The following is a 24,737-nucleotide window of genomic DNA, read 5'->3' on the forward strand; positions in this document are numbered from 1 at the left end:
TTTCAATGCTGAAAGGAACTTTTAATATCTTAACTTGACCCAAATTAGATTATTATTTATAAAAGTCATATAAATGCAGGCTGATTGTTTTGAAAGAGTCAAAAAGCCAAATATAAGCACTAGAAATAAATTCAGTTGTAAAAAATTGACATCATTATTCGAAATGTTACGTGGAATCATAGGAAGAAACATTGCAATCATTATTCAAAGTAATATTAAAGATAACGTAAGAGATGGTTTGGTCTTAAATGTCAATTTGAAGGTACAGTGTCTACAATAATGGATCAGAAAGAAAAAGTGTATCTGTAATAAAAACAAGAAAAAATGAGTTGCAAATACTGTATTCTACAATGAAAGAAGAATGCAGATTAAGGATAAAACAGATAGTCTTATCAACTAGGCCACCTTTAGGGATCATTTTTCAGGGTAGCTAAAAGGAGTAACAATAAAGCTCTACACATATAACTAAAATGTCTGCAATTAATCTAGTACCAGCACTTTTATTTGTAGAGTTCTCAAATCAAAAGTAACAAATAATTATACATCAGGATTGTTAGGAATACCAATTATTTTACAACTGCCACTATATGTTTCTTCTTCTCTGACACAATTGGCACAGATCCAGGCTTGCTGTGTTTAATACGATTCACTTCCCTAGAAATAAAATATATAAAATATAAGCAAGTTTATGAGAATTCATCTTAAAACTTTCTCAGAAAAATCAAAGCATTTTCTTTCACTAGAAAAACATCTATTTAAAAAAATAATTTCACAACCACAATAGGTGAAAGGAAGTTAGTACTAAGAAATCAACTTTACTTATTTAATTGCTTCTTATCCTATTTACCTAACAGGGTCCTTTACTAAGTCTAAAAACCTGCCACAGTTAATACAATTTCTAAAAGTGATTCTACCGCAACATCTACCCAAAGACAGAGAAATAATAGCCATTTGTATATTCTAAATGAAAAATAAAGACCTCTTAGAATTTCATGCCTGACTTTAAATATTTCAAAGAAAAGAATATTTCACAGGGGAAATGGTGGTAGTGGCAGTAGCTCTGCTCTATATCCAAAATGATAGATGTCATGTTATAATAAAGTATATTAGAAAACTTTTACTTAAGAGCTCTACTATAGATTAATTCTTTAACTTGGAAGTACACAAAATCTCTGAATTCCAGCTACATCAGAAATTATTTTTAAAACATTATTTACAATAATTTTTTAATATGAGCAAGTGTTTTCTTATTTTGGTAATTCATTTTCCTTGTTTGTCCTTTAAACATATTCTCAAAAACAGGTAATGGAAATTCTCCCATTCTCAGATAGTCATTGCTTCCCTTTATCGGGAAAAGGAAAAAGAAATGGCCTTCTGGGCCGGGCGTGGTGGCTCACACCTGTAATCCCAGCACTTTGGGAGGCTGAGGTGGGCGATCACGAGGTCAGGAGATCGAGACCATTTTGGCTAACATGGTGAAACCTCGTCTCTACTAAAAATACAAAAAATTAACAGGGCATCGTGGCGGGTGCCTGTAGTCCCAGCTACTCAAGAGGCTGAGACAGGAGAATGGCATGAACCCGGGAGGCGGAGCTTGCAGTGAACTTAGATTGTGCCACTGCACTCCAGAGTGAGACTCCGTCTCAAAAAAAAAAAAAGGCCTTCTGTAGAAGTCTTCAAACACATCACTAATGTACCATTAAATAACAGCACATAAACTACTCCCTTGAATGGCAGTTGTTTGTTTTCGGTGAGATTAGAGCAGAAGTCAGAAAAGGGTAATAGATAGAGTCAAATGCCTCAAAACATACTTTCGTCGACGAGCTTCTTTCATGATGCGCTGTTCCTGAATCTGGCTGTAGATAGATTTTGGTAGATGTCGATGACGAGCTATACGTTTTATATGAGGATAATGCTGAAATTTTTCCTTCAATTTCTGGTTATAATCTTTGGCTGCCTTTTCTCGTGATGTAAGCTGAAAATACACATTTTAGTATCTTAATGAACAGTGTGTTGTTTCGCTTCAGTATAAAGAAACTAGAAAGCACCCTTTTCCCCCAAACCTAAACTTTTATGATATGCAACCAAAATTGCCAATGTAATTCTACACTTTACAAGGTTATATTAGTAACACTAGCTCTGCAAGCACTGAATTTCCTTTTAGACAACACACTCGCCATGTAGAATAGATGCCACCCAGTAGAAAGCAGCAGTGCTGAAGGAGTAGGGCCGTGTGGATCACTGAGTTGAACCTTCCCTAGGCATCAATAACATAGAAAAGCACCTAAATCACTCACTGAAAATTTTGGGGGTGGGTAGGGAGGTGAGTTAAACATAGTGAAACAGAAAAGTAAAAATAAGTATCCAATTCCATAAGAACTAGCCTTTGTTTAACAAATGTTCCATCCTGGCTGACACGGTGAAACCCCGTCTCTACTAAAAAATACAAAAAACTAGCCGGGCAAGGTGGTGGGCGCCTGTAGTCCCAGCTACTCGGGAGGCTGAGGCAGGAGAATGGCGTGAACCCGGGAGGCGGAGCTTGCAGTGAGCTGAGATCCGGCCACTGCACTCCAGCCTGGGTGGCAGAGCGAGACTCCGTCTCAAAAAACAAAACAAAACAAAACAAAACAAAAAACAAACAAACAAAAAAACAAATGTTAAGGATGATATAATTTAGAGGAACATTTAATGATGGACCTAGGCACAATGCAATACTTATCAATCATTAAAACAGAATTGCCTCTGATTTTCCTATCAGGGCTAAGTAGGAAATAATTCACACTTACTCTTTACTTCTTAAACTTAGTATTTATTTCTAATATAAACACTTTGTATGTTTCTTATAGAAAATATGGGACATTTAGAAAAACATCAAGAACAAAACAAAATCAACCATAATCCCCTATCCTGGAGGTAACTAGCCAGTGATAACACCTGCTATTTTTTCATGGAATCTTTTTTAAAGTCTGAAGCTTTCTGTATTTATTAAACATTCCATTGTGTCTTTGATATTAAAAGATCTCCCAGGGACTTGCAGCCTTTGAGTTGCTGGATGACTATTTCTCTAACAAAAGAGATACAAGCTCTTAAGTTCTGAGCTTCTAGTTCCTGCATCTTCTGTCCCTACCTCAAGCAAAACACAAAATACCAATAAGACTCCATATTATCAAACATCTGAATTAATAAAGGTATTCTGAAGGTCTTAAATGTCAATTTGAATGTACAGTGTCTCCAATAGATCAGAATGAAACAAATAATTATCAATACAACCTTGTCCATTTATTGCTAACTTATTTTTTTATCACAGCTATGTCAATTTGATCAAAATACCCAAAAATACCAAAAAGTAAATTTTCACAATGTAATATCTAATAAAATTAGAAATCAGCTTTATGACAATGAAAGAAAATGAATTCTCTTACCACACCCAATTTTTCAGAAGCATTAGCTTTCCACAGGCGAATGTTCATTTCATCAGATCCACACATAATATACTTGCTGTCGGAAGTCCATTTTACACAGATAACATGCTGCATTCTCTTTGTGTGATATACCTCCCTATAGAAAAGGAATTAAGTTAAAACCCTTTGGATTTTGGTACAGATTTTCTTTGAGTAACCACTGCCTATTAAGTATCAGGATATCATTTCTGAGTCCTATAGGAGTATAAAATAAAAATTCAAATTATTGTCAATGCATTTTTATTGAACCCAGCTAATAACGTTCTGTGTTAAGTGCTGGGGTATTAAACAAATCTCCGCTCTCAGAGACCTTACTATCTAGTAAGAGAAATAAATATGAACAAACTAAGCAAAATCAGATGTACAGAAAAGTTCACAGAATAAAAGCATAAAATGCAAACAAAATATGATGTTCAACTGAGGTAACTTTGTAACAATAAGAAAGGATTTGATCTTAAAAGGCCTCTTCCCCGTATCAAATCAATTCAGGTCAACACACTTTTTTCTCCCTTCATTTTACTGAAAAAGAAAGAAATGCAATGGTCTTCAAAGAGTACCTCCTGATATGCTGAATCTAATGCCAGAATTTTGTTTTGGTTAAATTGTTTAAAAAGCTTAATTAATTAGACCAGCCTGGCCAACATGGTGAAATCCTGTCTCTACTAAAATTACAAAAATTAGCTGGGTGTGGTGGCACACACCTGTAATCCCAGCTAGTCAGGAGGCTGAGGCAGGAGAATCTCTTGAACCTGGGAGGTAGAGGTTGTAGTGAGCCAAGTTCATGACACTGTACTCCAGCCTGGATGACAGAGTGAAACTGTCTCAAAAAAAAAAAAAAAAAAAAAAAAAAAAAAAAAAAAAAAAAAAACCTTAATTAAAGTAAGTTGATGATTTACATGTGTGAAAAGAAAGGGAGGGCTACAGAAGTGTCTGATAAGTTGAGGTAGGAATCATTTAATAAATGGAGATGTCAAATACCTATTAGGAAAGGCTGTGAAATATGCTAGCTAAATTCACAGGTGATACTATATTAGTAAGTGTTAAGAAGGGCATTCAAAAGCAAGTAAAATACAAGGTCAGAAAAAGTAAGATGAAACTTCTGGATAAATAAAATTTCTGTGTCTGGATTAAATTATTCAAAATGCAGAGTATATAAACAGGAAGGAAATAGGCTCAATAAACTATGCACAGTAAAAGAAAACTCAAAACAGAATGACTAAATCAAATATTCATACCTATAAAAAATATCTCTAAAGTAGGCAAGGTGTGGTGGCTCACACCTGTAATCTCAGTGCTTTGGTAAGAGGATTACTTGAGCCCAGGAGTTTAAGACCAGCCTGCGTAACATAGAGAGACCCCATACCTACTAAAGATAAATTTTAAAAATTAGCTAGGTGTGGTGCTGCTCAGGAGTCTGAGGTAGGAGGATCACTTGAGCCCAGAAGACCGGGGCTGTAGAGAGCCGTGTGGCATCACTGCACTCTAGCCTGGGTGACAGAGCCAGATTCCATCTCAAAAAAAAAAAAAAGAAATCTCTCAACCATACTCACAAAACTAGTTTTTACACTGTTTCTGAGAGGTATGTTTTAAGCACTTTGATAAACCATGAGAAATTTATTTTTAAAAGATGATTAAAAAGAATGTCCTATTAAAATGAAAACTAGATGATAGACTGCTTTTTCTTCTCCCCCTCAATGCTCTGCTTTTGAAGACTCATTTCTTATAATCTCCATATACCTAAGAAGCCCTTTTTTCCAAAGCAGTATAATGCGTTTGAAGTAGGGAAATTCAATCAGGCTTCCATAACCATTAAACATAATCTGTTCATGCAGTAGACCGGTTAAATCCAATGGTTATTAGTCACTTAAGTAACTGAGAATCCTCCTCAATGGTAAACTATGCTGAGTTCTTAACTTCTAGATATGTTTATGTCTGCATATATTCTAAGTTTATTAAGCTCACCAAAAGTTCTACTATTAGGGGCCGGGCACGGTGGCTCAAACCTGTAATCCCAGCACTTTGGGAGGCCGAGATGGGCGGATCACGAGGTCAGGAGATCGAGACCATCCTGGCTAACACGGTGAAACCCAGTCTCTACTAAAAAAACACAAAAAACTAGCCGGGAGAGGTGGCGGGCGCCTGTAGTCCCAGCTACTCGGGAGGCTGAGGCAGGAAAATGGCGTAAACCTGGGAGGCAGAGCTTGCAGTGAGCTGAGATTGGGCCACTGCACTCCGGCCTGGGCAACAGAGCCAGACTCCATCTCAAAAAAAAAAAAAAAAAAAAAAAAGTTCTACTATTAGGAGACAAATACATTTTCAAAGGCTTAAATTTTTTATATACACAGTCACACTAATTTTTCCATGTGAACACTATTAATTTACTTGTTTGTTCAGTAAATACTGAATGAACTTCCAACAAAAGCCTACTTTCAAATACTGACTTCACTGTAGTTTTAAAAAATTTACTCAAAATTTATTTTTAAAATATTATGCTTTAGCCATTTTAAGGTCTTTTAAAGGAAAATATTTTTTAAATACAGATTATTCATCCAAGCACGAGCTATTTGATGTTTATAATGATAGGAAACAAACCACAGAAACAAATTAGAACTGGCTTTCCAGCAGATAAAGGCAAAGGTCAGAGGGAACACCATTTATATCTAAACACAACAGGACGTTAACACATATTAACACCGTGATTACAAAACCTCCAAATGACATCAGGAGACAATTCCTTGGAAATGAAATAGAAGAACCCTTTTATACAATTTTGGAATAATGTGAGCTTTCTAGCTAGACCTACATTCAGCTGTCCATGCTAGCTTTGGAATAATTCAGCCTGAACTCAGCTGCTGGACCTTTGGAATCACAGGTCCTGTTTTTTTCTTTGTTCTCTTCTCATTCTTTGCGTGTACTTATGTATCATGTTGGAAAAATATTATCCTACTACCTTTGGAAGTTGTGGTGCCAAGAAATGATGGAGGACTATATTCTCTTGATTCTCAACATTTTCCAGAGGTGTGAGAAAAATGAAAGCTATTAGTCTTGCCTTGGGCCTAAATGAATAATCCCAAAAAACCCCTCATGACAATTAGGAGAATATCAAGGCAGCGACAAAGGAAGCAATAGTCACATAGGAACACATAGCAGAAGCTCTACAACAGAAATGATGAAATGAAGATCAAAGTCATCAAAACACTCCTGTCAGTACGCTTCTAACTGAAGCACCTTCAAAATCAGATAAACAGTGATAATGACAATTATCTGCTGACAATGACGATACATGGTTTAGAAATTCATATGGCTTCCTCAAATTACAGTGGAAAAAGACACAAATATCACAAGTAAAACAGCAAAGAGTTAGATAAGTAGATTGGCTATGACCATAATCATCCAATTATCATAATTTTTTAAGAAAAATTATTTCCATTTATTTGGATTTATTTTATGCATGCTTCTAGGAACACATCTAAAGCATTACTAAGGAACAATGGGAATGTGTGTAACAGCTCTTTGTAAACCATAATTCACTACACAGGGGGCTGTATCTGTACAGGACTTAAAGTCAGTCTATGAAGCAAAAACTAGAGAACAAAATTCCCCTTGCAAACTCCTTAAAATGCCATCATTTTCTGGTAAACTACCTCTACACAAAAGTATGATACAATAGATGTATAAATAGATACTGTATTTAATAACATATAGTATGTAGTAAAGGGCCAAACTATACAAAACACAATACAAATATTAAATATTAGAATCACACTCAATGTGCTTACAGAATGAGACACACACACGAGACTATGGGACAGCTGAGTATTCAAATCTCCTACCTCTCATCAACCAAGCCATACACCTACTAAAGTAAAATCGAGGAGGATGGTCTTGACAATTTAAACTTACTTTTATTTCTTTTTAATTTTTGGTTTGGTGTACAGAGTTGGATTTGACTAAGTAAAAAGTAACAAATGTATTATTACTAATTTTTCTTAAACTGTATTGGGGCAAAAAACTTTATTAAACTTCAGGTACCCTCTCAGAAAAGATAAATAATAATCAGGACAAAGAAAAATGAAACAAAAATAGTCATATGACATTTTGGTCAATGACAGAGTGCATACATGACAGTGGTCCATTAAGATTATAATACTGGATTTTTACTGTACTTTGTCTATGTTTATATATGTTTACATAAACAAATACCACTGTGTTACAACTGCCCACAGTATTCAGCACAGTAACATATTGTACCGATTTGTAGTCTAGCAGCAACAGGCTACACCATATGACCACACAGCCTTAGGTGTGCAACAGGTTATACCGTCTAGTTTTGTTTAAGTGCACTCTATGATGTTCACACAATGATGAAATCGCCCAACAACTCATTTCTCAGAATGTATCCCCATTGTTGTGACCTAAGAATATAAATGGTTTACTGGTAGGCACATACCTGCTTCGACTTTTGTCTACAGGAAAGATTCGAATAGATTTATCGAAACTAGCAGACACAAACTCCTTCCCAGTGGGAGAGTAATCCACATCAAGCACTGCAGATACATGATCCATATGGACCATTACAGGAGTGTCCAGTGCACGCATATCAAAAGTATATAAGCTGTAAAAGAATTTTTAAATATTTGACACATTATTTCTAGAAAGATGCCATATGCAGTACTAAAAGATACCAGTGAAAACAAGACCCATATGCAAAACAATGCACATCTAAACAAAAAGCTCAATGCTGTACACAAGCAGGTGAGGGATAAGGAAAAATTTCAGCAGTTTTTATGATGCCTTAAGACTCCACTTACATATACACCGACACATTTTCCTCCTTATAAATCTCATTGTAGAAAATGTGGAAATTTCAAAAAAGTACACAGAACAAAAATTACCTTTAATTCTGCTACCCAGAGGCCAGTTATTTAGTGCAGCATAATTTTTTAAAAAACCTTTTCACCATACTATTTAAATGCATACTTTTAATGAAATTGAAATACTATGTAAAGCTCTATATTCTGATATTTCATGTAGCATATTAATGAGCATTACCCATGTTATTAAACAATCTTTGAAAATATTTTAATGGCTGTATATATAAGTTCAAATAATTTATTTCCCTATATATTTTTATTATACTTTAAGTTATAGGGTCCACGTGCACAACATGCAGATTTGTTACATATGTATACATGTGCCATGCTGGTGTGCTGCACCCATTAACTTGTCATTTACATTAGGTGTATCTCCTAATGCTATCCCTCCCCCCTCCCCCCACCCCACGACAGGCCCCAGTGTGTGATGTTCCCCTTCCTGTGTCCAAGTGTTCTCATTGTTCAATTCCCACCTATAAGTGAGAACATGTGGTGTTTGGTTTTCTGTCCTTATGATATTTCCCTATATTTTAATAGTTTCCAATGTTTTATTATAAATAATGCTTAATAAAATCCCAACGTTTGGATTTTTTGCTGTATTACTCATCTTTTATTGCCTTTAACTGGAAGATGTCACTTAATTTCAAAACATCAATAAAGGTTAAAAAAAAAAAGCTTCAATTACTGTGGTTTGGTATTGCTAGTTAATGAGAGTCTAATTGAGCTTCTTTTATTATTTTAAGACACCAGGGTCTTGTTCTGTTGGCCAGGCTGGAGTGCAGTGGCCCAATCACAACTCACTGCAACCTCAAACTCCTGGACTAAACCTATTTTTAGCAGAAAGTCATAAAAGATGCTTTTAGTTGGCACCACTAAAACATCATATAATAAATCCTTTTATGAGCTAATACTACTTTTTTGCTTTCAAATCTATATAGTGGAACATAATACAGAAGATCTAAAGTTCAATCCACCAACAACCTTCTGCCTTGTTAAAAAAACATGTATTAAGAATCTATCAAAGGCATAACACTATAATAAATGCTTTGTGGAAAAAAAAGAGAAGACACCCTTTCCTCCCTGGGAGATTAATCTCCCTGCTTTAATATCTTAAAAAGGGGATAACGTGCATGTCCCACCTACCTTATATGGATACTGAAAAGATAACCATAATTTTTCTTCCGTCTGACTGAATAGTGATAGCTGATGACTACATGAGTATCAGCTACCTGATACTCATTGCAATACAAACATTGCAGGCAGATATTTTCATTTCCATTAAAACATGTATGCTTCAGTCATTATTTATAAGATCTACATCAAACATCAGCCAACTTCTTCTGTAAAGGGCCAAATGGCAAACATTTTCAGGCAAGTGGGCCATAAGGTCTCTGCTGCAACTATTCAACTCAGGCATTATAGCACAAAAGCAGCCATATCAAATATATAAATACGTGGGTGTGGCCATATTCCAACAAACCTTTATAAAAACAGGCAACAGAAAGGATTTGGTCCACTAGTTGTTTACTGTCCTTGGTCTACATCATTCTAAATACTGACAAAATAAATACTTTTCTAAGAAGTTCTTCTCCAATTTGGAAAACTTTTTAAAGCTAAACAAATGAGTTTTCAAACTTTATAGGTATACCTACCTAGTGGTATATATTTTATTAGTACGACTCATACAATTAAGCCATTCCTGATAGAAATACACAAGTTTTTAAAAGAGGGAAACTTACTTATAATCTTCATTTGCTGCTGTAAAAATGAAAGCTTCCATAGGGTTCCAACAGATTGTATTTGTTCTCATATCTAAGATAACCTGAGAAAGGAAGCATATACTATCCCATTACCATGAAATTAATTACCTCTAAAATGGATGAATTTCCCACTTCCTTTCGCTTTTTTCCCCCACTGATTTAAGCAAATATTTCCTAAACACCTATTATGTGTAAAGTACTCAGCTCAGTGCAATGGGAAGAGAAAGCAATCAGTAATTGCTTCTTAAATACACAGGCATAGTAGTAAATATAAAAACAGAAATGATTAACTCCCAGTCCCCTATCTCAAACAACTTATAGTTTAGTCAGAAAAATGTGACACATAATAAAAGTTAAAATATAAACAATAAAGTAACAAATGACTAAGTATCAAATTAGGGGCAAAATTAATGGTGAGCTTAGGGTTAACATAGAGAACTGTTTCTAAAGACAAGTATGATTTGAACTGACCTGTGAAGGATCAGTAATTCAGTGCTTCTCAATGGGAACACTATTGGCATTTTGAGCAGGATTATCTTTTGTTGTGTATTGACTATCCACTGTAGGATGTTTTGTCACTCAGGGACCTCCCACTAAATGTCCCTCTTGCATTCCCAGAACTGTACCTGGTAGGGGACTACAACCCCTGATTAAGAACTACTACATTTATGAGAGAAAGGATAAAAGAAACACTGATAGACTAGTAGAGCAAAGAAGCAATAGAAAGTAGCAGTGTTTAACAATCCCTACATCTGTCAAAGTGACCTACATGTAACAAACTCCAATTCCATGTTACCTTACTGACTAAAAGAAATAAATGAGTTGCAAATTAGAACCAGATTTCAGAGCACCTTGAAAGCCAGGCTACATTTTCTTCAACCTAAAATTAATGGAGCTCCATTAAAAACTGAGAATGTGCAAAGCAGGAGGCAATAACGACGAAAAATAAACTAAATTAAAAAAAAAAACAGAATGAGTGTTAGGTAGGTGGGAGGGGGCAGAAATGACCGTTTATTAAACTAGTACCTCATGTCAGCATTCTGCTAAATGCTTCAAGTATCATGTTTTATTCTTGGCAAAGTGCTGTGAGATAGTTATTAATACCACCACTTTACAGGAGAAACACAGATTAGGTTAACTTGCTTAAAGTCTAAGACCAAAGTTCGTACAGGATCTTCCCATTAAATCACATGAATGAGTGAAATGATATAAGTGGTACTTTGGGAAGATCTATCATATTTATCTATTTCAAACTTCAATGAATGTACTCTCCTAGTATCTCTAGTTTATTACCTGTTGTAAAAATGATTTAGGAATAACAAAAGCAAGTATTAAAAGCATTTCTTTTGTATGTGGACTATGAAAACAGACTTGTGGCATCTGAATGATGTCCAGCCCTTTCTGTCACTCAAAATTCTAGTACCTGAAATAAACTTTACACCCTTTTACTTACAATGGCACTCCTTTCCTTACTTATAGACAGTACCTGTCTCCCGCTTGAGAGTTAGCATAAGGTTGTATTATTAGCTTTGATATCTAAGTCCTGAAATTACTACTTTAGAATTGTTAGGAAATCTGTTACTTTGAACAGGATAGTGCTTGCCTAAATGTCAAACTAGTATTGATCAGCATGTAACTGAACAAAAAAAAAGCTGGTTATGTGAATGAGTTCTAAAACTTTCTGGAATAAAATACTGTATATGTCATATGATAATCATGGGGCTTGAATTTTATTGAATATTATTTGAATATTATTACATGGTTAAGTAACGGGATGCAATACCCTTAAGAACTTTCAATTCAGTAAGTATTAACTAGAGGCCTAAAATGTACTGGCATCATGGAAGACACAAGGATGATGACTAGGATACAATACCCAGTAGAAATTTAAGAGTCTCTAAAAAGCAATGAGGAGCTGAAAGAACATGGTTATCATCATGGAGAGTTCTAAGAACATCTGTATAAAAAATTTTTTTAATTCTGAGAAAATATTTGCTCCATATTTTTAGTCACTCTATTTACAGAGGAATATATAATACCAACTGTATGAAGCAAAAGTCAAAACTGAAACTCACCTTTTTCAAAGGAGTAGCTTGCCTCATATCGTACAGTACTATATTCCTGTCAGATGCACAACTTCCCAAGAGAAAAGTCTAAAAACAAGTAAAATAATCACTGGTTAAAAGCCAGACCTGGCAGCAAACCACATCCATTCAGTAAACAAATTATTTAATTGCCCTTAATATTTATGTTAAAAAACAAAGTCCATTTTAAGAGGGTACAATAAATTATCCATAATCTCAGCAACTTAAACCAAGTATTTTCATTGTAAAATCCCCATGCTTGTATTTTATTTTATTTATTTATTTATTTAGAAATAGAGTCTTGCTCTATCACTAGGCTGGAGTGCAGTAGCACAATCTTGGCTCACTGCAACCTCTACCTCCCAGGTTCAAGCAATTCTCATGCCTCAGCCTCTGGAGTAGCTGGGATTACAGGGGTGCGCCACCACAATGGGCTAATATTTTGTATTTTTAGTAGAGACAGGGTTTCACCATGTTGCTCAGGCTGGTATCGAACTCCTGACCTAACGTGATCCACCTGCCTCAGCCTCCCCAAGTGCTGGGATTACAGGCATGAGCCACCGTGCCCGGCCCCCATGCATGTATTTTAGATGTCAGGGATGATAACGTACAGATATTACTATGTTCTAATTTGTAATAAAATGTATTTTACTTATCCACTCTTCAACTTAAGACTTGTTTCCTGTTTTTTACTGTTATAAGTAATACTTCAATAAACATTCCCCCCCCCATATTTATCTCTTCTTTTGAATTATTTCCTTAGGATAAAATTTCACGAATGACATTACTGAATCAAAAGGTATGAACAACTTTATAGCTTTTGATATTTAGGGCTAATTATTTTCCAAAGAGCTGTACCAGTATACACTACAATGTGGGATACGTCCATTTTAATGCAACTGGGCAGCACTGGGTAGTGTCATTTAAAAGTTAATATCTGTATGACAGTATTTCCTAGCTGTATAAATTTATTGTTTTATTAGTAGTTAAATGTTCCTTTATGTTTAACTCTCTATAAATTAGGCCTGTCTTTTGTCCAACTGTTTGAAGATTTTTCTAATTATTTTTTTTTTTTTTTTGAGACGGAGTCTCGCTCTGTCGCCCAGGCTGGAGTGCAGTGGCCGGATCTCAGCTCACTGCAAGCTCCGCCTCCCGGGTTCACGCCATTCTCCTGCCTACAGGCGCCCACCACCTCACCCGGCTAGTTTTTTTGGTATTTTTTAGTAGAGACGGGGTTTCACCGTGTTAGCCAGGATGGTCTCGATCTGCTGACCTTGTGATCCACCCGTCTTGGCCTCCCAAAGTGCTGGGATTACAGGCTTGAGCCACCGCGCCCGGCCTAATTATTTTATTTGTAAGTCAATTAAAAATGTGCATGGTACTTACATAACCCATTGGCATTAAGTAAAAATAAGCCCTTTATCATCCAGTGGATCCCTGAAACCCTCTTTCTGTAGCATCATTCCTCTTCACTCATGGTTCCTGACACTCACAACTATTGGCTTCTGCCCACAATTACTTCCTATTGCAAGTATGGGGGCTGCAAGAAGAGCTATTTACTAAATAGTTGCATGGCCAGCTAACTCCTCCTACTGTCTGTACACAGTTCAAATAACACATCATAAAGCTAATGTTATGATCATGATTTCCTCTCAGTTCTTTCTGAAAGCCTGCTATCTTAATGGCTGCTTTTCGGAGACTTCCCTAGTGAGGTACCTCAACCTTTCTTGGCTTGTTATGTCAATGTCACCTCAGGGTCTGACCAGGTTCCATTTCTTAAAAGAAAGACTTTGAACAAAGCAAAACAATCTACCTAGACCAAATGCCAACTTTCACACTGTAAAACGTGCCAATGATCAGCATAAACTTTTGGCTTTACCAGAATTCTACGCTTCAATATTTTTAGAGAAAATTAATTATTAATGATTAGAGGAGACAAATACACTCCATTTGTTCACAGCAACATGCCCTTTCCATTAAATTTAAAATAGGGTAAGAGACATGCACACCATTTACTTTTACCACTAAGTTCATAAGGTTAATAGTAATTAAAAAAAACAAAAAAACAGCTGAACAAATACAGCTGTTATACAGGCAAGTTTGAAAAACACGGTCACTAGGTCATCCCTAACAATTATGATTTTAGAATTGGTGATCAGCTCTTCTGATACAGATGTTCACCAAAACAGAGAAGCAAAAGACTTTTTTGTTCCTCTAAATAGTAAGAACCAGTGTCTGTTTGGGTTTTGTTTGTGTGTGTTTTCTTTTTTTTTTTTTTAGTAAGTAATACCATCACCATCTTCAATTTGGAGAGCACTTAAAAAATGCTCACATATGTTATCAACTTTTAGAGTTGGTCCTGCTCTGCAAAGGTAGCTGCCTTTCCATGCATGCCATTTCTCTCTTCTACAACCAAGGGGAACATAAGGAAGGAAGATGGAGGATAGAATGAGAAAGATGTAACAGAGACAGATACTCCAGACCAGGCATCAGAAAACTTTTTCTGTAAATGGACAGAGAGTAAGTATTTTAGGTTTTGTGGGCCATATGGTCTCTGTGGCAATTACTCAACTCTGCCATCATAGCACAAAAGCAGCTACCGACAATATGTACACAAGAGAACATGGCCGTCTTCTAGTAGAGCTCTATTTACAAAAACAGGCAGTGGGGCCATATGTGGCTCACAGACTAGTTTGCCAACCTATTCTAGACCTGTAGCCTCTCTAGAAAGTGTGTGTGTGTGAGCATGTGGTAGTTGCAGGAAGAGTGTCCTCTGACTTCTCAGCAATTCCTCAAGGCCAAGCTCACATCACACTGCAGCATCTCATTTTCCAGTACATCATACAAACAATTTTTATACCTATTTTGACTCAACCTTACTTCCTACCCTTTATCAGGTTGAGTCTTTAAGAGCATACACTTGCATATTAGGATTTTTCTCTCATACTACCTAAAATGGTAGCCTCACAATAACTGCTAAAATTGGCTTATATATGCTGTCATTGCCTTTTCTTTCAGCAGGAAAAAAGTATCCCTACTGAGTATTTTGGACAATCAGTTCATCTACTGTTATGTATTAAGAAAAAGTTCAGAGAAAGATCTGGGGTCCAAGGGCTAGCTTAGCCTTCAGGACAGCCTCCATTCCTAAATTCAGACCTAAACAGACAATATGTAGTGGCCAATCTCCAACTCTTCCCTTAGGCCTGGAGGAACTGGGAATCACAATTCAGACTTCTCAGCAAAGAAAAATATAACTATAACTAATTACCATGCAGTTCAACAATAATCACAAATGTTTTTATGAAGCATTGGTACCTTACCAACTACAAATAGACAAAATGATGTCCAATGCTCCTTCTTCTGACCGCCAAGCGGGGTAGAAAAATTAACATTTTCCTAAATGTAAAATGACATAATCTATGGCACATGAGGTTGAAGGCATGAGTAAAACTAAAGTTAAAACAGGACTATATTTACTTGGATTTTACCCCAATGGGGAAATGCACACACCACTCCTCTAACAATGCTTAACTCTAGTATCTGGGACTAAACTGCTGGGAAACATGTTGGGATTTGAGCAAAGGTATCAGAACTCATATACAATCAGGAAAATTGACAAAATGCCAAAACACCATTAAAATTCAGACGTTTCTATCATACATTCAAAAGTTTCCTAAACAGAACTGAAATTATTAAGCAATAATAAGGAAACAAAAAGCAAAACATACTTTAAAAAAACACATTACCTCAACTGGGTTAAATTTAACACTACTTATACTGTCAAATCCCCAGGTCATTGAACATATAGGATTAGTTCTTTGTTCATCCCAAATGTCTACTTGCTGTCCACATGTGGCAAAAACAGCTTCTTTCCAGTGATGATCAATCCCAGTATAGACTGTCTTTAAAAGCAAAAAGATTGTTATGAAGAGGATTGTTTTCATTACCAATTCAAATCTGCAGAATAATATTTTAAACATATTTATCTACACTATCTTTTTTTGAGAAAAGTCCTGTTCACAAAGAAACTTCTTTGAAGTCCTTACGGAGGAAACAATACCATAGACAAGACATTTTAAGAATGAAATCAATTTTGTTTTAGAAATTACTAACGTGTTTCCAACTACAAATTATCTATACCTCATACTCATACCCCATTCCCCTATCCCTTTAAGAACATTTAGAACTTCTTGAAACCTAAAGCAGAACCTATATATTATATACTAACTATAATATTGAAATGACAAAGTGATTTTTAAAATGTATATTTAATTTAAAGATTAAATCTAATTTTGGAATTGTTAGGTGAATATAAAAATGTAAACATTATAAAACATGGATAGGCCAAATGTTCTAAATTATTCTTAAGATAAAACTAAACCATCCATCATCTGATTTGCAGAATAATTTGGTAGAAACATTAATAAGATTTATACATGATGCATAATACTATTAAATTTCTTCATTTCCTAAAGGAGTCTTTCAACTAAGAAATTCTGAGTTTTGTGTAAGATCTATGATGATATAAACCGGACAAGCTGAAGCATTTTCTGAACGTCTATCTTTTTCTCCATGGTCTTGCTATAGGAAATGTTTCATTGTATTCTCTAGCTAAAAACAGAAATCAAACTCTACTACAACGAATACCAAAAAAAAAACTTGTTAAAATTCTTTAGCATCAAAGGACCTTAGCTGCATTAAATATTGCGTAAATGGGTCAACAATTACAGCCTAAAGTCTTTCGTTTCTTATTTGCATCTTCTTCCCCATCTTTGGAAATTATAACTATAAAATAATTTTAAATAAAATAATTTTAATAAGCAAGCTATTAGTCAATTTACTTTTGTACCTTTCCTAATATCGTATGTAATGGCTCTTCCTCCTCTCCATAGCCTGGCCCATCCATTTTCCACTGCTTCACAGTTTTGTCATCACCAACCTAGAAATATATGTTTTATTATGATGATGATAATGAACAAGAGTTATAAATTAAAACTTGCCAACACATATATCAAATTATAACTATCTTGTTTAAAAAAGATAACATACCATATCATTCCAGTATACTTATTGATGCATTTATATCCCACCTTGTTTTAGTAGAGATTTGTGACAAATATATAAAGTACATAAAACTAAAAATATAATGAGTAGAGCAAAAGAAAAACAAGAACAGGGGCAAAGTTAGGTCATGCATATTATGATAAACATGGCATTTCAACTTAGAGAAAAAATGGATTATAAAAAATGGTATTATAATATCAGGTTAGTCATTTTAAAAAATTGAGCCAATTTGATGCCTACATGAAAATAAAATTCCAGGTAGTTTTAAATGTAAAAAATAAAATGAAAAACATGAAAATACTGGAGAGAAGGCATTGTTATAATACTGAAGTAGATAAAGTCCTTTTCTGCATGAACTGCAGAAGCTACTAAGTCAGTGGTTTTCAAACTGAACTTTGGGCCTCTGGAGGACCCTGAGAACTTTTCAGGGTCCACACGGTCAAAACTATTTTCATAATGTTAGTAAAGACATAGTTTGTCTTTTCACTGTGCTGACAGCTGCATAAATAGTAAAAAAGCAACAGTGAGCTGAACTGTTGGCACGTTAGCCCAAATCAAGGCAAAGCAACAAACTATGGTAATTTAGACATGGGTATTTGGCAGACATGTTCAAGCTATCAGGTGAAACAGACCACAAAACAGAACATATAATATAGTTTGAAGTTGAAAACAAAATCATAAATGTGGTACTATATAACTACATATATACCAAACTGCTAGTTTTAACTTGAAATCTTACATTTATATATTAGATACAATCTATATCCACTTTTTGATAAAAACATTAACAAAGATATATTTATCTATGGGAAGAATATGAATGTAGCTCTTTCCTTGCAGCAAATTCAAAAAGGAAAACACTTCTTGCAAAACACTTTCCAGTGCCCATGAGATGAGAACAGGTAAGTGATCAGGAAAGGTTTTGGTACGAAGATTACACAGGGATGTCTTTTGTTGAGGATGCCAATGAACAGAATATCCTTGTAATAGACAAAAAGTATTTAATAGGGCTACATCTCATTAACAACTCTGAATCTGAGCCACTGGCACTATCAACTCAATTCTAGAAACCTGATTCTACCGGGAGAATGTAAGATGTAATCTAGGTACCAGGTCTTGACTGACCTGGCTTGACCCAAAGAGACATTTTAGCACCTACAGAACACAGGGTAAACTGTGTCCCCGAGCATCCCATTCCTAAAGACAGCATCCCTCCATCAAGTTTCTGATAGTGTCTGCAAGCTCAAGACTGAATTTCCTTGTAAATGACCAAGATGTTCTGCAGTCTATTGAGTACAAACCTCAGCAGACCACCAATTCTGGGAAAGGTTTTCTCATTTTATAGAAATGAGTAGCCAAACAAGAACATGTGCCTGGCTACAACAACATCTCATCTCCAGGCTGGTTATGCTGAAGAAGGAACTGTTGGTATTATAAATTGGGATATCTTAGTGAAGTTCATGTAATAAAAGTTTATGTTTTGCAACAGTGTGTACTAAATTTTTTAAAAACATTCTTAAAGTTGTACCAGCAAGTAGTCTTCACGTGTCTTATCTTTGACAAAGCACACATTACTCAAAAATATCTTCATGGCCGGGCGCGGTGGCTCACGCCTGTAATCCCAGCACTTTCAGAGGCCAAGGCAGGCAGATCACTAGGTCACGAGATCGAGACCATCATGGCTAACAGTGAAATGCCGTCTGTACTAAAAATACAAAAAAAAAAAAAAAAGGAAAAATTAGCCAAGAGTGGTGGTGGGAGCCTGTAGTCCCAGCTACTGGGGAGACTGAAGCAAGAGAATGACATGAACCCGGGAGGCAGAGCTTGCAGTGAGCAGAGATCGTGCCATTGCACTCCAACCTAGGCAACGGAGGGAGAGAGACTTCATCTCAAAAAAACAAGAAAAAAATCTTTTTGAAAAAGGGAGAAACAATGAACTGAGCATGGTGACTCATGCCTGTAATCCCAACACTTTTTGGGAGGCTGAGACAGGCTTGAGCCCAGGAGTTCAACACCAGCCTGGGCAATATAACAAGACCCTGTCACTTTAAAAAAATAAAGTGGGGGAAATAAGTGGTGAATATGAAACATTTTCAGTCTTTATTCATTTCTTAAAATGTTTTTATTTAATTTACCAATAAAAGTTATATATATTTATGATGTACAACATTGTGTTTTGATATATGTAGGCACTGTGGAACGGCTAAACCAAGCTAATTAACATATCTATTACCTCACATACTTACTGTTTTGTGGTGAGAACATTTAATTCACTTTCATAGCAGTTGTCAAGACAGCATATTGTTATTAACTATAATCACCATGTTGTACACTTTCTATCCATTTGAAATTTTGTCTCTTTTGACCAACATCTCCCCAATCTCCCTCCCTCAAAGCCCCTAGTAATGACCATTTTACTCCATTTCTATGAGTTTGGCTTTTTTAGATTCCACACAAGTGAGATCACGTGGTATTTGTCTTATTTAACTCAGCATCATGTCCTCCAGGTTCATTCATGTATGCTGCAAGTGACAGGATTTCCTTCTTTCTGAAGGCTGAATAGTATTCCTGTGTGCGCATGTGTGTACTTTTTTAAAAAATTCATTCATCCACTGCTGGACACTTTAGGTTGATTCCATATCCTGGGTATTGTGAATAATGCTGCAAATTAGCCTTTATTCATTTTAAGCATTAAAATAAATAAATAAATAAATAAATAATACACTAAGTCTTCTGGCTGAGCTATTAATCAATATATCCAAAAGAATAACCAAGTGTAAGAAGCCTTAGTTGCCATCCATTCCCACTTGCCAACCAATTCCTTGCACAACATTGGGCTTGCAGAGTCAGGCAGCTTATCTGCACCCCTCTAGTGAAAAGTAACTGAATGCTTTGCAAGGTAGCCTATTCTGCTTTTTGACAGCAAATAAGTTTTTACACCAAAACCAAATCTTTTAACATTAACACCTATTTCCAGTGCCCTCTATGGAGCAACAAATTAGTCTATTTTCTTTCTCACATGACAATCTTTGAAATTGTAGCTATCAGGTTTCCCAGAAGTCATCTTTTCCCTTTATTATTCTCTTGTAATCTGGCTTCTGCACCCAGCCAACCTAGAGTGTAACCTAAACTTTATAACTCAGTTCAACCTGCTTTTTAAAAAGTCACCAGTAAATCAAGAATAAGGAAGATCTATTTGACTGATTAGTGCATGAGTATACAAAAACTGTTGTATAGGTAGGTCAAAACACTTAGAAAGACATACACCAAACTAACAGTGTTAGAAGTGAAAGACTAGAATTACACGATCTTTAACTTTCTATTTTTTACATCTCTACATTCCTAAAATGTTTTTCTCAGTCTTTATTTCTCATTATTCTTTATAGTAGTTCACACAACTGACTATTCCTTCCTCCTAGGACACTATGCTCATTCAGATTCTTTGAGCTCTCTGGATACTCCCAGAGTTTTCCCACTTCCCAGAGGTGGGCATTCCCCGAGGCTACATCCTTGACATCTTTGTATTTCTATATTTTCCTCTTCATTTCCTCCCAATGATGCCGTACTATGGCTTCAATGAATAATTCTATATTGATGATGTCAAGTTCAGCTCTGACCTCCCTCCTGAGCTCCAGACCTGATAGACATCTTCACTCGAACAGCCCATGAGCAGCCCAGTTTGTCACATCATATCCTTCCCAATGCCACCCTTCCAAACTTCCTAATGCTCCTCAGCAACAGGAACCAACCTCTTCCCAGGCACCTCTCAGTTGTCAAACCTTTCAATCCTCCAAAGTGTTTCTAAATCCAACCACTGATTTCTAGTTTTCAGTCTCCATAATAAGGTAGCCTCTTATTATTGCCTACCAAACTATTAAAATGGCTTTCAAACTGATCACTAACTGCTGTCAAATTATTTAACTCAAAGCACAACTCAGATTTTGTCGTTCCCCTTGTTAAAAAAGACCTTCAATGAACTTGAAGTGGTATTTGTACACCAATGGTCATGGCAACACTATTCACAATAGCCAAAAGGTGGAAACAAACCAAATGCTCATTGATGAATGAACGGATAAAGAAAATGTGACATATACAATGGAATGTTATTTAGCCATAAAAAGAAAGGAAATTCTGACATGTACTACACCATGGATAAACCTTGAAGACAATTATGTTAAGTAAAAAAAGCCAGACACAAAAGGCTTATTCCACATACACAAAATGGTATAATTCTTTAAAATATGTTTCTATTTATATGAGGTACCCAGAACAGTCAAAATCACCAGAGGCAAACTGGTTACCAGGGGTTGGGGACTGAGGGGAAAAGGGAGTTATTGTTTAATGACTCTAGTTTCAGCTGGAGAAGATGAAAAAGTTCTGAAGACGGATGGTGGTGAGGGTTGCACAGTGATGTGAATGTACCGGATGCCACCAAACTGTGTATTTAAAAACAGATAGTAAATTTTACGTTCTGGATATTTTGCCACACACAGGCATAAAACTTCAATGATTCCTTACTATCTGACTAACAAAAGTACAAATTACTCATCTTAGCACCAAAAATCCTCCAGAGTAAGCCAAACTCTTTCTAGACTCACCTCTCATTAATTCCACTTTTGTGGTAAATTGAGTATTAGTTTAATCATGTTACGTTATGGGGAAGGCTGAATTACATAAAGAAAACTAGTAATTTTCAAGGTTTCATAAGCTATTTTGCATTGTGAAACTCCCAAAAGGGCCTAGGAACAAATAAATGAACTTGAAAAAAATGTATTCAATTAAATTATTCTTACCTATGTCGATCAAATTGAATGACTTAATGGTGTTATACTTACAGTGAAAAAAGAAGTCCCACAAAAGCGAGTACATATTCCTCGTACAAAGCCTTCATGTGCTTGTATTGTACGGATACAATTCCGCTGAGTCAGGTTCCAAATTCTAACCTATGATAAAGCATACCAGGAAATTTCAGTGAACTATAAATGTAAAATGTTCAGGATAAATTCAACATTGACAAGGCTACAAATCACTCTACTGGGGAGCTAAAACAAAAATCCTTTGGATTAAAACAATGCAATGCATATGGATAAGTATATCGATGAGGAAAAAATACAATCTGGCAAATACTCTGTTGATTCTAGTTTAAAGTGTTGCAAAACCTTTTCACTTGCCATAGTAGGAAATTAGGTGTTGACAACATCTTCTGTGAAAACACTCACACTTAAATACTTTAATTATAAAAATGATTTAATTTACTATCAAATTGATCCTTAAACTACTGCATTTATACTTTCTTAGGTTTAAAGAAGAAAATACGAAACTTAGTATTCCTAACAAAATTTAGTCTTGAGAAGTAAATTGAAATCCAATAAAAACCTACAGTAACTAAAAACTAAAGGAAAAAACATTTGTAATATAACTACTTTTAGTTGAAAATATCAACATTTAGAGTGACACTTGCCTCTCCATCGCATGCCCCAGAAAGGATAGTAGCCAGGTTCTTTGGATGCTTTGCCAAGCAATTGACTCCATCACGGTGACCATCCAGAGACGCAAGGAATGGTTTTGCAAATACTCGTTCCAGTTTGGTAGCATTTAAAGCTCTTACATATTCTCGTGGGACCTCAAAAGGATGTAAAGTAGGATCATAGTTTCTCGGAACTGAAATAAGAATGATTCTTTTTGATAATTCACACTTAATATTTCCTGCTGTCTTCCTCAGCTAATCACTCTGTTATTCAATAAGCATTTAGTTAGTGACACTGTTCTATACCTAACACTAAGAATACAAAAGTAGAAAACCTGCTGTTCAGAAATCTTTCTGAAATTACTGGAAAATCATGGGATGCATACATCTTGCAAAACAATTAGACCCTAGATATCTATACATGCAGCCTTTCCCTTTTATGTGTCCTAGTACACTCTTCAACTGGGTGGTAAGTGTTCACTGTCAGGGCTTCCAATACACTTTTCATTTGTATTTCCTTATGCCTAGCACAGTTACTGTGACAAAACATGTGCATGATGTTTGCTCAACAGAACTCTAAGCTTTCTGTGGGGCAGGGAACATTATTAATCTCTGGTGCTAAATACTGTGCTGATAGACACATGAAGTTGTGATTATGATGATATTACACAGCTATTATTTACTGAGTACTTTCTATGTTTGTTTACTTAAAAAAGACTCACATAAGAGTTCACCAGGTGCCAGGCACTGTTCCAAAAACCTTAATCATTTAATTTCCACAGCATCCTATGTGTTAAGTTCTATTACTATCTCACACTTTATTGATGGGAAAACTGAGGCACAAAGAGGTTAACTAACCTGAATATGACATGATGGAGACAGGATTCAAACCAAGGCAGTATGGCTCCAGAATCTATGTTTTTTTTTTTTTTTTTTTTTTTTTTTTTTTTTTTTTTTTTGAGATGGAGTCTTGCTCTGTTGCCCAGGCTGGAGTGCAGTGGCCAGATCTCAGCTCGCTGCAAGCTCCACCTCCCGGGTTCACTCCAGTCTCCTGCCTCAGCCTCCCGAGTAGCTGGGACCACAGGCACCGCCACCTCACCCGGCTAATTTTTTGTGTTTTTAGTAGAGACGGGGTTTCACCGTGTTAGCCAGGATGGTCTCGATCTCCTGACCTTGTGATCCGCCCGTCTCGGCCTCCCAAAGTGCTGGGATTACAGGCTTGAGCCACCGCGCCCGGCCCAGAATCTATGTTTTAACTGTCCTGATATGCTGCTAAACACATTGTCTTGGTTAATAATCAGGCTTAGGGCCGGGCGTGGTGGCTCATACCTGTAATCCCAGTACTTTCGGAGGCCGGAGTGGGCAGATCATGAGGTCCGGAGATCGAGACCATCCTGGCTAACACAGTGAAATCCCATCTCTACTAAAAATACAAAAAGTTAGCCGGCGGGAGGGTGGTACGTGCCTGTAGTCCCAGCTACTCGGGAGGCTGAGGCAAAAGAATCGCTTGAACCTGGGAGGTGGAGGTTGCAGTGAGCCAAAATCGCGCCACTGCACTCCAGCCCGGCTGACAGAGTGTGACTTCATCTCAAAAAACAAAACAAAACAAAACTCTCTCTCTCTATATATATATATATAAAATTATGCTTAGTAATTTTAAGCTCGTATGTCTAAAAAACTCAATGTGTAAAAAGTAAATGCATCTTCTTACCCCATGACTTCGCCCTGCTGTTTCTGACTCCCTGGTAATGGTATTATACCTAACATTCAACAAAGCTCTAGCCTAGGTCATTCTTATGTATTCCATCTTCCATATTCCCTACTACCAAAACTCCAAGTTCTACTCATCATCTCTTTGCAACATTTATCCATCTTTCCCTTTAACTATTTCTAGTAACTTAGTTTTGTTTTGTTTTGTTTTTTTTTGAGATGCAGTATCACTCTGTCACCCAAGCTGGAGTGCAGTGGTGTGACTATAGTCTACTGCAGCCTCAATCTCCAGAGCTTAAGTGAGCCACCTACCTTAG

At 36.1% G+C, this 24,737-nt stretch overlaps 2 protein-coding genes across 2 annotated transcripts in view; one reads left to right on the top strand and one right to left on the bottom strand.

Annotated features, from left to right (window-relative positions):
- SLC25A32 (solute carrier family 25 member 32) overlaps positions 1 to 24,737 on the top strand; it is a 100,029-nt gene that overhangs the window by 56,285 nt on the left and 19,007 nt on the right. The window lies entirely within an intron of this gene.
- DCAF13 (DDB1 and CUL4 associated factor 13) overlaps positions 1 to 24,737 on the bottom strand; it is a 27,843-nt gene continuing 3,106 nt past the window's right edge. The window contains 10 exon segments of the mRNA XM_050800780.1: positions 1 to 654; positions 1,812 to 1,975; positions 3,423 to 3,558; positions 7,912 to 8,076; positions 10,075 to 10,157; positions 12,171 to 12,248; positions 15,926 to 16,081; positions 17,029 to 17,118; positions 22,079 to 22,186; positions 22,705 to 22,904. Of these exon segments, the coding sequence (XP_050656737.1) occupies positions 567 to 654; positions 1,812 to 1,975; positions 3,423 to 3,558; positions 7,912 to 8,076; positions 10,075 to 10,157; positions 12,171 to 12,248; positions 15,926 to 16,081; positions 17,029 to 17,118; positions 22,079 to 22,186; positions 22,705 to 22,904 (1,268 nt within the window). The 3' untranslated portion in view covers positions 1 to 566.

The sequence above is a fragment of the Macaca thibetana genome, chromosome 8 (genome assembly GCF_024542745.1).
Source record: "Macaca thibetana thibetana isolate TM-01 chromosome 8, ASM2454274v1, whole genome shotgun sequence".
In the NCBI taxonomy this organism is placed as follows: domain Eukaryota; kingdom Metazoa; phylum Chordata; class Mammalia; order Primates; family Cercopithecidae; genus Macaca; species Macaca thibetana.